Source organism: Haliaeetus leucocephalus, unplaced genomic scaffold (assembly GCF_000737465.1).
Source record: "Haliaeetus leucocephalus isolate CR32 unplaced genomic scaffold, Haliaeetus_leucocephalus-4.0 Scaffold871, whole genome shotgun sequence".
In the NCBI taxonomy this organism is placed as follows: Eukaryota; Metazoa; Chordata; class Aves; order Accipitriformes; family Accipitridae; genus Haliaeetus; species Haliaeetus leucocephalus.
This window is the reverse complement of record NW_010973307.1, coordinates 2336992-2348915: the sequence shown is the minus strand read 5'-3', so window position 1 is coordinate 2348915 and position 11924 is coordinate 2336992. Positions and strand designations below refer to the sequence as shown.

Sequence of the window (11924 nt, the reverse complement as noted above, 5' to 3'; positions counted from 1 at the left end):
AAGGGGGCTTTTGGAAAGAGGAACCTTCTGGAAGCAGGTAGAGGAGACCCATGTTCATCATCAAATCCTGGAGGAAATTGCTAGGCTCTTCCCTTATGGATAGCTACAAGCCAGGCTTAGAGATTATTCAAGGGCACAGCAAGTGAAAGATGCTCTTCTAACGCTGCTGTGCCATTGCTTTTGAGACAGTTAATTTAATTATTTTGCATACTTTTATGTTGGTTTTGATGTCATTGATGAAATCTGATTGTCATTTTTTTTTGGCTGTACTGTGAGTGCCCACTTTCCCCCTAACAGCTGGCTTATGACCATTTCACACATCTTACCCTTTAGGATTTCACCTTTTGCAACAAGCAAACGCTTCAGCCTCTAATGGAGGTAGGCAGGGGCTGTTTTCTTTACCAAGCATGTGCATAGACTTGCTTGCCTGCAAGAGAGGCATAACTCCATTCATGCATGAGTATTAAACAAGACTCATGTTTTTTCTTGCCCATAAGGCTCTCAGCAACCAGGGAATCCTAGCAAATGGAGTTGGAATTGATGCTGAGAGCTCACTGACTCATTCCCTTTTCCCAAAGGGATCAATTCTACCTAACCTAGCCCTGACTGCTCTTTCTCTAGCATGGGCTTAACAAACTCCAGCATCGCAGATGCCACAGCTCCCCTGTGCAGTGTAAGTGCTTCACCAGATGCTTGTCATGATGTTTTCATCGACATTTCTGAGGAGGGACAGCTTTGCCTGTCCAGGCAAAGAATTTCTGGGAGACCTCATCCTACAAGATTCTCCACTCTTGTTTCTGTCCACTCCCAAACTCTGTTACCCTTCTTGCCTTTCCAGCTCCTTTCTTTTCCTCTCTGCATCCAGAACTCAAGTATGGAACTACAAAGTGAAAATCTAGAAGAGGGATTGTGCATCCCTCCCAAATGTGCCATCCTCTGTCTCCCGCTGTTTAACATTCCCACAGAGTGTTTCCACCCAAACACCAAGATACATGGCTTGGCGAAGAGGAAAGCCACATACATGTTTGAAGCAAAAGAATGGCATTGTATTGTCTTTGCTTGAACTCGCCACTTTCCTCCTGATGGTAGAAAAGCTTCTTTAAGGAGAAGGATTCAACTGGACTGGTCATGATAAAGACTGGGACTGGAGTCACAGTAGAGACCTGGACCCTTCCACATTCCCTGTGCCCTGCGCAACTCAGATTTGCAGGGTTTTGGGGGAGTGACAGACCCTCTGCACTCCCCAGAGAAAAACACCATGGCAGTGATGCCATGGGAATGGCTGGATGGTGTTTGCACCAGAGCTTCCACTCTGTCTTGTTGAGCTAATGCAGGGTCTATCCTCATTACAGACAAGAAAAAGATATTCATGAAACATGAATAAGAATGAATGAAATTATGTGATTCTGCTCAGGCCTGGTAGGCTGCAGAAAAGAGGCCAGAAATAGCACCTAAAAATATGAATTTGGGGTGGCATTTCTCCCTGGGCACGCAGGTCTTTAGCCAGCCTCCTCCTTGAACTATATTCCTTTGTAAATGGCAATTGAGCTCCCTTGGGATCTGGCTGTGAATTCCTGTCTGTAACAGAGAAGCATGCACCACAAAGATGCCAGTTGGCTAATGCACACATTTGAGATACCTAGAACTACCCTGGACAGCCTGAGAGGGAGGGGAGCAGGTGCCCTCCTAGAAAGGAGCTAAAGTCCAGACCAACCACACACCCCATTTCTCTTTCCATACAGATGCTCCCAGAGGCTCTGTCCACCTTGCCTTATCACTGCACTCCTCCTACTGCCCTCAAAGCTGAACTCCCTGGCTAAATTTTTCTCCTGCCCTTAAAACACGCTCTGCAATGCCATAAAGGGGTCTGCTCGCAATGCAAGAGGGGAAAAACCCTGCAGGACATAAGCCTCCCTTATGATCCCTCAGGTTATCTAAATGACCATGGTAGAGATTTGTTAACTGGTTCTCAGCCTTCCTCAAAGCCTTAAAAATAATTCTTGAAACACAGTGAGGAGCATTTACAAGGACCCTGGTAACAGAACAAGAGGTCTGCATTAAGAAGGTGAGGCTCTGGCAGCTATGAGGACAACTTGGCTCTCTTGAGTGGTAGAAATTAGTTCTTTTATCCCCCCCTTTGCACCACAAGCAGTAGAAGTTCAGATACACCTGCTTCTGTTGTTCTTTTCAATCATCCAAAACTGTTGTAGAGCTATTCACCACCCTCACGGTGGAAATATTTTCCCAAATAAACGTTAGATTCTAATGAGAGGCAAAATCATTGGTAAATTAATTGCTTAGACTTGGGGACTCCCAAGTAATGAGTCACTGCAGGAGACTGAATGTTGTCTCCAAGCCCAGGAGTCACACAGAGCCCCTTCTTGTACGTAGGAGCTGGGATGGCCAACGCAGGATGACACCAGAAGTGACAGATGAAGGGATACTCACAGGACTAGAGGATAAAAGTGCTACCAGGTTCAGGACACTCAGCTCATTCTAGCAGGAGGGGCAACTTACAAAATTCTGGGTTCCATCTGAGCTCTGCTTTCCTTCCTATGATGGGGGAGGCATTTAGAGCCTGTTTTGCTAATGAAATTGGATACAATTATTAAGCAAGATAATTTTTGCTATTATTATTACTATAATTTATTTCATTGCAGCATGGCTGGAGAACCTAATGAGGAACATACCAGGCTAGGTCCTATACAAATGCAGGACCAAGAACCATCCCTGCCCTGAGGCGTAAGAGGGAAGGGCCGAGTCCTGAAAAACATTTAAGCACGTATATAAATGCATTTGTGGGATTTGTTCCCTTAGAGGTCATCACTAATCATACGTACAAATTTTGATGTCGAAGGGTTTGCAGCACAAGGTTTGATTGTGCCAAGCCAGACCTTTGCAATGGCTCAGTGGTCACCAGAGTGAAACGAGCAGACAAGAACCAGGACGGGGAGCCAGAGGGGTAGAAAGGTCATTTAACCATTTCTAAATGTCTTTCCTCTTTGTGGAAGTGCAATATCTTGAATCACTTCAGTTCTTCTTTTGTAAATTGATCAGAAGAGATCCATATTTCACTTGCAGTCTTATGGGCTGACTGGAGAGGGTGTAATCAGGAGGAGCTCAGGAATATTGTAAGGGAGCTTTAAAACCGATCAACAACTCTTAATATAACATTGAAGCTGTGACTATGTCAGGGGTGGTTCTTTTTTTTGCCCCCCCCCCCCCCCGCCATGTATAAAGTTTGAAGCTTCCTAGGTCATCTGGGAAGGTCCCATGGAAACAGACACTTATTTGTAAGGGGGAGAGGGAAACCAACCAACTGAACAAGCTGTAATTATTTAAAGATCTAAAAAACTATATATTATGAAGTAGTATGGCTACCAATCCACGTAACTTCTACACCTTTAGAACTAATGGAAATAAAACAATGATAATAAAAACAGAAGGCTGCTGCTTGACTCTGACTACCCTCATGGGCTTCTTGGAGCGGGCTGGGGGTAAATGATCACATTTGCGGTGCACCTGAAGACGCAATGGTGCAATGGGTCCTGTCCTGGGGAGGTCATAATGATAGAATTACAGTGTAATTTAAATCAGAAGGGACTAGATCAGGTTTCTCAGGGTCCTGTTCAGTCAAGTGTTGAATATCCCCAAGGATAGAAATCCTACAGCCTCTCCGAGTTCCTGTTCCAGTGTTTGACCCCCCCCCATGGTGGAAATGTTTTTCCAAATAAATGTTAGTTTCTAATGAGAGGCAATATAATTGGTAAATTAATTGCTCAGATTTGGGGACTCCCAAGCAATGAGTCATTACAGTAGACTGAACATTGCCTCCAAGTCCAGACAGTCACACTGAGCCCCTTCTTGAGGTAGGAACGGGGATGGTCGACGCAGGATGACAAACACCAGAAGTGACAGACGCAGCAATGGAGCAATTGAAGGCCAGGCTGGATGAGGCTTTGAGCAACCTGATCTAGTGGGATGTATCCCTGCCCATGGCAGCGGGGGGGGAACTAAATGATCTTTAAAGTCCCTTCCAACCCAAACCATTCTATGATTTTAATACAATATGTTTTCCATGCAGCAGGTAGTCCCCCTAGCACAGCGGAGAGGGGAAAACCTCCTTGGGGCACTTTGCTGTCATCGTGACTTATCTTTCTGGCCTGCTCATTAACATGGTTTTGCATAGTAGGCTGTTGTTCAGCTTGAATGCTTCCAGCTGAACTCAGAGACACCACCCTGGAGCCAAAATCAAGTTGCCAGCAAGGGCTGTGCTTCTGCAGAGGGTGGAGGTGGCTAAACACAGCCCTCCTAAAAACACCCAACCTTCCTCCCAAGGTGCCCAGCTTCCTTCCCAGTCTAACCAGTTCCCAGACAGCTGGTGGGGTGAGCATGGCTAGCACTTGAAACTCCACCCATTCCTCCCCTACCAGCCAATTGGGAAGCTTCCCTGCAATTGGGAGGGGAGGGTCCTCCTCCCCTATAAAAGTGGGTGGGTGGGCAGAAGGGTTTTGGGTGTGGGAGGTGGTGTTGGGGGTGTGTAGGTTGGTTATGGAGAGGGTAGAGATGCTGTGGGAGGTGGCTGGGGGTGTTGGGCGGGGAACTGGGGGCAGAGGAAGGGCTCTGGAGTGTGGAGGAGCAGAAGGGGGCAATGAAGTAGCGGAGAAAGGCTGCATGGTGTGCCCCCCAGGTGCATGCATAAGGGGAGGGCAGTGGCTTGAGGGCTGGATGTGAGGCTTGGGGGGAGTGCAATGAGTGCCTCCACTGCCCTGGGGGGAAATGGGGTGGAAACTGGGCTCAGTTGTTTTGGAGAGCTGGAAATTGATGCTTGGCTGAGTGTGAGAAGATGGGGAGCTCTGCACACACACCCCCCTCCCCCCCGAGTTGCATGTGGAGGGTCAGGGCTATGCCCTGAAATCCCTGCAGAAGCCTTGTGCAGGGGTTTGAAGCCACGGTGGGGTTTCCTCTGTGGTGGGGTGTGGGTCTGCAATCCCTGGGTACAGGTGAGCTGGCAGTGTGGACGTGCAGGTAAAGCTGGGTTGAGGTGGATGAACTTGGCAGCCTTGTTCTGGTGTGGGTGCTTGGCTTCTGTCTGAGGACAAGGACTGGAAATGAGCCATACATGGGGAGGATTTCTCCTGGAGTCCTGGCTCCCTGCCTCAGACCTGTAGTGGTACCAGCTCAGGTGGCTTGCTGGGACAGGCTCTGGGGTGCAGTGGTCGTGCTCTTGGGGAGGTGGGTGTCATGCCCTGCAGAGGACTGGGGCTTGTTATCCTCCTCTTCCTCCTTGGAGGAAGGAGCATTTTGGAAGAGCCTGAAGTAGGTTTGGAGTGAAAAGGTGAAGTAGGAAGGTCCATGGAGAGAAGGAGGAGACCAGAGACAACAGATGCTAGTTCTTCTGAAGCCCTGGGGGAAAGGGCAGCCTCTCCTCTTGAAGAGGAGCATTACTGTGCTGTCCAGAGCGGCTACAGCTGGGGGAGTGTGTGCATTAAAACCTTACAAACTGCTCAGTGCTTGTGCTCTCTCACAATGAGCCCACTGTGAACTGAATCAGCAGTAATTGGAGCTGTGTGGCTCTGCAGGTGATGAGCTTCCTTGGGCTCTGAGCGCTGGGCTGTGTGTTCTGTCTTGGGGCTCATTCCCTGCTGCCTGATGTGAAGCCAGGAATAACTTCTTATGTACTGGTGTGGCTTCCTGGAGGGAGCTACCAGATGCTGTAGCATCATGCTGCTTCATCTCCCCCTTATCTGGAGTATTCTGATCCCCAATGCTGCTAGTAGAGTGTATGAATGCTCCCTAACTGGCCCCATGCCATTGCAGTCAGCGGGGCAAGCAGCTGGTAAAGCAAGGGGAGGGGATGAGGTAACTCCAGGGCTGATCAGGAGAAGGATGGCTCACTGGCCTGCCTTGGTTCTGGTTCATAATATATATGCAAGATTGCCTTCCTCATTTGTACTGGGACATCAAGGTTGTAACTGAGGGAATGGTTGGAGTCAGGTGAGCTCTTGTTCCTGGTGAGGAGAGAGATGCTAAACAGTCTAATTTAAGGGCCTCTATGACTCCTGGAGAACCTGTGGTAGGAAAGGACTTCTGGAGATCCCCAAGCCAAATTCCTGCTTGTGGGGTGAAAACTACCGTTAGAGCAGGTTGCTCTGGGACTTATTTGATTGAATTATTAATATCTCCAAGGACAGAAATTCCCCCACCTCCCTGGGCCTTAAAGGAATCTGTTTCTCTCCATGGACTTTGCCGCAGGGATGGGGTGAGGAGATTGTGGGGAGCTCAGCCTCTGACTGGTTTTGTGTATTTCTGAGTTGCAATTTTCCTTCAAGTCTAGGGCACCAAGGGACCTGCTATTCCCTCAACAGCTGCTGGAGATGCCAGAGGGCCCATCGGTGAGGAAGTTCCAGCTGCTGACCTCCCCTTTTGTAGGACAAGTGGTGGTCAAGGTGGGGGGAAGCAGCCGGAAGATCAATGTGAATGACCTGAATGCCCTGAGGCTCCAGGACTCCCAGGTGAGCTGTACTAAAGATGAACTTAATGGTCCATGGCAAGTACGAGCCAAACCACTGTTGTCTTGCATCTGTGTCACAGAAGGTGCATAACCTCAGAATGACACCAAGCTTGTGTTTGAGATGGACCATTGGCTTTGTTTATAGCCACAAAATAGGTGCATGTGGCCAAAGAGTTGTGAATGCACGTTTTGGAGTACTTCTCTGTGTTGCAAAGTTTGGGATCAAGGTTACTGTGAGGAGAGGCTGTTGTAGTGATGTGGCTAGACATGGAGATGCCCAGAATTATTTGCAGTTTTGAGTCAGTCATACTAATGCACTGGTTCTGTGCCTCTCGAGGGACAAGGAGTAGGTGTTGGTGAGGGCTGTTTGTAGAAGATGAGAGTTGATTTCTTCATGTGGGTCAGAAGTGGCAGCCTTGTTTCCCTCAGCTGTGAACTTGCACAGTTGCTTCCCTTGTACCAGAGGGCAGAGTTTCACCTGGCTAGGTTGAAATGTCTATGCTGTGGGCACTTGTGAGATGGTCATGCTGGGTCAGTCCTGCTGGGGGCTTCACTTGCCTGACTTCCCTCAGATGATGATTTGGACTTGACTGACCAAATGCTAGTGCAGCCTCACCTCTGATTACACGATAGTCTCAGCCAGGGGCATAGACGTGAGCTGCTCAACAGTGATTTGTGGCTAGCCTGTGGCTTCAGAGCCACCCTTGAGTTAGGTCATCTGAGCCTGAGACAGTTAAGGCCATCACAAAGTGGGGAGACAAATGAGAAGCAGTGATGGCAGACTTCGAAACCCTGAGTGTCTGTCCTGGTGTGTCTCTTTGGCCTGACAGGAACCTCTGGGAGGGGCTCACACTGGAGTGGCATCCGAACACCTTGTGCTTCATGTAGACAAAGAAGGGATGCTGAGAGAATGACTGCGGCTCTGATGGGAATGGCTCAGATGCTAATGACCTGTGTTCAGGGTGGGGTGATGTGCCTTCTACCTGAAAGACGTTGTAGAAATTAATCACTTCTATGGAGACAGCCAGAGTTTACATGGATCCTCCGTACATCCTGCCTTTTTTTTTCCTCAGGTTCATGGGAAGAACTTGTACCTGGCATTTGTGGCAGCTGAAGGTCCCTTAGGACCAACTGCAGAAGAGACAGTGCTGCAAACAAAGGCAGCTAGCGAGGCAAGTTCTCCTGCCCAGGGAGGGCAAGAACAGGTTTGTGTTCCACAGATACATCCCCAGGATAAGGAGCTGCAGGAACTCCAGCACTCAAGACCTGAAGTCCCAGATACAGCAGAGGGTCCAGGCAACTGGCTGCGCTTCCACTTTGGCTTGTTTGGCAGCATTCGGGCAAATGAGTTGTCAAGAGCAAACAAAGCCAATAAGAGGGGGGACTGGAAGGACCCTATACCCAGGTATTTAGTGGAGTCCTCACAAACTCTGCTTTCTCCCTGCCTCGCATCCTGGCGAGGCACTCTTCTGTCTCAAACTAAATTTGTGTGGGGATGCTCTTAGCCCTGTCTTTTCTCTGGTGATTCTTAAGATAAGGAAGCATGAGAGATGGCATGAGTGGGTGTGGGGTGTGTTCAACCAGGGAACCCACAGAGTGCTTGTGGGATGCATGTTGCCTGCCAGCCTAAGGATGATAGCGGTAGTTCAGTTAAGATTTTTATTCCAAGAGAGAACTTTTAGGATGCCAGAGTGAATCATGCCCTGAAAATGCCAGTTTCTCCCAATTGCATGTTTAAAAAAAGGCTTGGATAAATAGCATACATCTAGGCAGCTGGAAGCATAGGCTGAAGTGATGCTGTTAAAGGCAGCAGTGCGTTGAAAACACGGGCTACGGACTGTGTCCTGAGTCCCACTGGAAGTGTACTGAACAAGGAAGGGGTAAATACTGGAAGATAGTGTGGACTCTGCTCTTGTGAAATGTTTAACACCAATGGTTAATAATGTCCAAGGTGGGTGCCTGCCTCGCCCCTGTGTATGTGGCATACTTGGTAGGGACACACTTGCTGCTTCCCCATCCTGCAGTCTTTTGAAGGATTGCTTTATTTCTATGCAAATAGATTCAGATGTATTCAGTTCTGTGTGCTACTCTGAGCATCAGTTTCCCTGACTGTGGACCCTACTGCTGGAGCCCTTGGTCGTCTGGCTTGCCTGCTGGGGAGAGCTAAGATGCTGATGCATCTCCCTGCCTGCTGCTGTCTCTCAGCTAGGGACCATGGGGCAGCAGAAGGAACAATTGTCCACAGGTTGCGTAGGTTCACAACCAAGTTTCTTGGCTGAAATTGTTAAAGAGACTGCCTTGCATTAAGATGGTGGCCTGGTGTGTTGGAGTGCCTGCTGTGACCCTGTGCACACAAGCATGTGCAGTGATAAACTGCAGGGAAGGAATAGCTGGACTAGGGTATAGGAATGGGGGGACTGGTACTTCAAGACTTCTCCCTGGCTCTCATGAGAATAGGTAGGCATGTGTGAGGACTGATGCCTCGCTGTGTGTTCCTCCCTAAGCTTACGTCATGTACAGGCTCTTTTCTCACCTTCTGGTAGCTTTTCACTTCATTGCTATGCTGCAGTCTCTTTCTGCTCTTCCTGTGCAAGTTTCGTCAGCCAGAGCAGAATATAACAGGGATGTTTCTGATGAGAGACTTCAACTTCTCTGCTTCTCCCAGGCTGGTTCTGCACTTTGAGAGTGGAGGCTTCCTTGTTTTCTACAACTGCCGAATGTACTGGTGCTCTTCTCCAAGGACTGATCCTGCTTCTGACATACTGTCTGTTGAGTTCCACCGTGGCCGGGCGCTGGATGCCCTCCGTGCACCTGATCCCATCTGCTACACCCTCTTAGACCAAAGATATTTTTCAGGGCTGGGTGAGTTCCAGGGCATAGTGGTAGAGCAAGAAATGGAGGAAGGTGGGTGGGTAGGATGTCTACAGATCCAGAGCTGCATGTCTGAGCCTTTTACTCCTTAGCCTTATGGCTTCTGGTTGATCCAGCTGAGGGTATGTGGTCATCTTGCTGAGGACAAGGCTTGCAGTCTGTAGCCACAGGCTTCAGATTCTTGAGTGCACTGCGTGAGCACAGCGAGCCGCCTTTGTGTGTGACTATGCATTGGTTTGTACTGTGGAAGAAAGGAAGGTCTGCTTCAAGGGTAGTGGGAAGAGAATATCTTCCAGTCCAATCTCAGATGCAAGTCTACTCTTTGTATGCCACCTCTGATATGGGGAATGGCGTTGCTAGGTCTGATCCCTGAGGCAGAAGTTGCAGATTGGAGCCATAGGTCTGCATTATCTTGATAAGAAATATCCTTATTGTCTCCTTATTTCTGACCCTTTCCAGGGAACATCATTAAGAACGAGATCTTGTACCTGGCCAAGATCAATCCGTTAACACAAGGCTCTCTCTTGGCTCTCTCGGATCTGGAGCATCTGCTTGACTGTGCCATTCAGTTCAGCTCTGACTGGCTGCACAGCAAGCTGCGTGGCAAAAGGCTGCACCCTCAGATCTACCAGAAGGAGCAGTGTCCCCTCGGGCATGCAGTGATGAAGGGAACTCTGGGACCCTCAGGTGGCTTTAAGAGACCTACATGGTGGTGTCCTCAGTGCCAGCCTGCAGTGCTGTCAGGGGATGGGGATCCTTCCCCAGTCACAGAGTGACCTGGCTTTCTGTGTTCCTGCTTTCCTGGAGAGTGTCTAGGTGGTCTCTGAACCATGCTCTTAGTTACCCTGAGAAGGTCTTGGTGATTTTTTTGAGGCTGTTGAACTTGCTCCTTAGGGGCAGTGGGTTGGTGGAGTTAAGTGCTCAGTGGAGATTACAGGAATCACTGCTGTGTGTTACAGGAATACTGCATGCCTCAATGCAAAACCAAAAGTGGTTGTACATGTCTATCTTTTTTTGTCACAGTGACACAACAGTGTAAATAGTTTGACTGGTTCTGAGGTGTCTTGGTCCCCCTGTTCAGACTACAGTGAATGGAAAGTGCATGGTGTTGAGTGGGTGGTTACTGTGGTCTGAAGTGACCCTGTCCCTTGACTCTGGTACAGGTGCAATGGCTTATGGTGGAGTTAGCAGAAAGGAGTGTATCCCTTTGCCTAAAGAGCTTGATTAATTCAGTATGAGATAATCCTGCCTCTGTAGCTGAATACCTGTGTGCTGGGCTGTGACTAGGTGTGGTTAATAGTGAGTGGCTGTTCCCTCTGTCAGCTCTTACAGGAACAGCTGCCTCTTTCTGAGGGGTGAAAATAAACCTCAGCTGTGCTTGGAGCTCATCTCTGCCTGCCTGGTGTGGTGTCTGCCCCCACAGGTTTCAGTTTTGTGGCAAACTGCCAATTCCAGATCTTGCTGTAAAGATAAAAAAAAATTTTAAATACTATTTTTGTGACAGGGTTTGCATAAAACTCATGATCTCCAAGGTAACTTGAAAGCAGAAAGGTTTGGAAATAGAGATGATGCGGTCCCTCCTTTGTTGAGCTGTGTGCCTCTATGTGGTAGGCAGAAGCTGTTGCTGTCCTCTCTCCCTGGATCTGGGTTTACTTTAACAATAGATTGTTGACTTGAGTGAAAAATAAAAGCTGAAGTTAGAACTGGGGATGTTCAGGTTAAGTCTAGTGTGTCTTTTCTGGTGGTCTCTTGGTTAAAAACTGGGGCGCACAGGGAAACTCCAGTGTTTGGTGCTGCCCTTTAGAGGATGGTACCAGCAGCTTTCCTCAGCTGTGTAAGGGTGGCTTAGCAGGAAAACTCTTTTCATGGGAACCAGATCTGGAAGTGGATTGGAAATCAAGAGGGAACACTGCAGTTAAACACCTCGGCGGTAGGCTGCTTCCCGTACAAGAATTGCACAGCCTCTTCCCTGTGAGCTGCGACGCCCTTGGGTGGTTGCAGGTTATGGGACTGCTGAATAATCCCTATTAATGGGGTTATGGTGCCGGGGAAGATGGTTAATGTCAGTGCCTGAGCACGTCCTGCAGGGTTGTTAGCGAAGGCCTGGAAACGAGGCATGGCATTTCCAGCAGCCTTCACGAAACAAAAGAAAACAACCCCTGCAAAAAGAGCCCCAAAAGCTGAACCTCGCACCTTGGAGGACGGCGTAGGGGAGAGATGGCTGAGCCAAATGCGGAGGGCGAGCAGAGGTTGGGGGGTGAGGCCTTGCCTCCTGGCTCCCAGCAGGTGAGAAGTGCTACTAGGGAAAAAGAAAAAAGACAGAAGGTGACTTAAAAATAAAAGCCCGCCTCACGGCCTGAAGCGCGGAGGGCCCGGGGGCTGCCTGAGGAAAGCAGGGCGGGAAAGAAGAGGGGCTGTGGGGGGGGGAAGAAAAGGGCTGTGGGGCGGGAAGAGGGGCTGTGGGGCTCGGGAGGGAGGGTGCTGTGCCTTCCCCAGGGCTCCGAGCGGGGCTACGGCGGGGAAGCGGCGGGGCCGGGCT

General features: G+C 49.2%; 1 protein-coding gene across 1 annotated transcript; it reads left to right on the top strand.

Moving 5' to 3' along the window:
- The first annotated feature begins 6377 nt into the window (after positions 1-6377).
- Positions 6378-10161, top strand: NEIL2 (nei endonuclease VIII-like 2 (E. coli)). The gene is made up of 4 exons (XM_010583202.1): positions 6378-6515; positions 7588-7919; positions 9180-9376; positions 9845-10161. The coding sequence occupies exons 1-4, from the start codon at positions 6378-6380 to the stop codon at positions 10159-10161; spliced, it is 984 nt and encodes a 327-aa protein (XP_010581504.1).
- The last annotated feature ends 1763 nt before the right edge of the window (positions 10162-11924 follow it).

Coding starts and splice junctions, on each gene's coding strand:
- NEIL2 (XM_010583202.1), top strand. CDS start 6,378: ATGCCAGAGGGCCCATCGGTGAGGAAGTTCCAGCTGCTGACCTCCCCT. Junction 6,516..7,587: donor TGAGGCTCCAGGACTCCCAG/GTGAGCTGTACT, acceptor TTTTTTCCTCAG/GTTCATGGGAAGAACTTGTA. Junction 9,377..9,844: donor AAGATATTTTTCAGGGCTGG/GTGAGTTCCAGG, acceptor GACCCTTTCCAG/GGAACATCATTAAGAACGAG.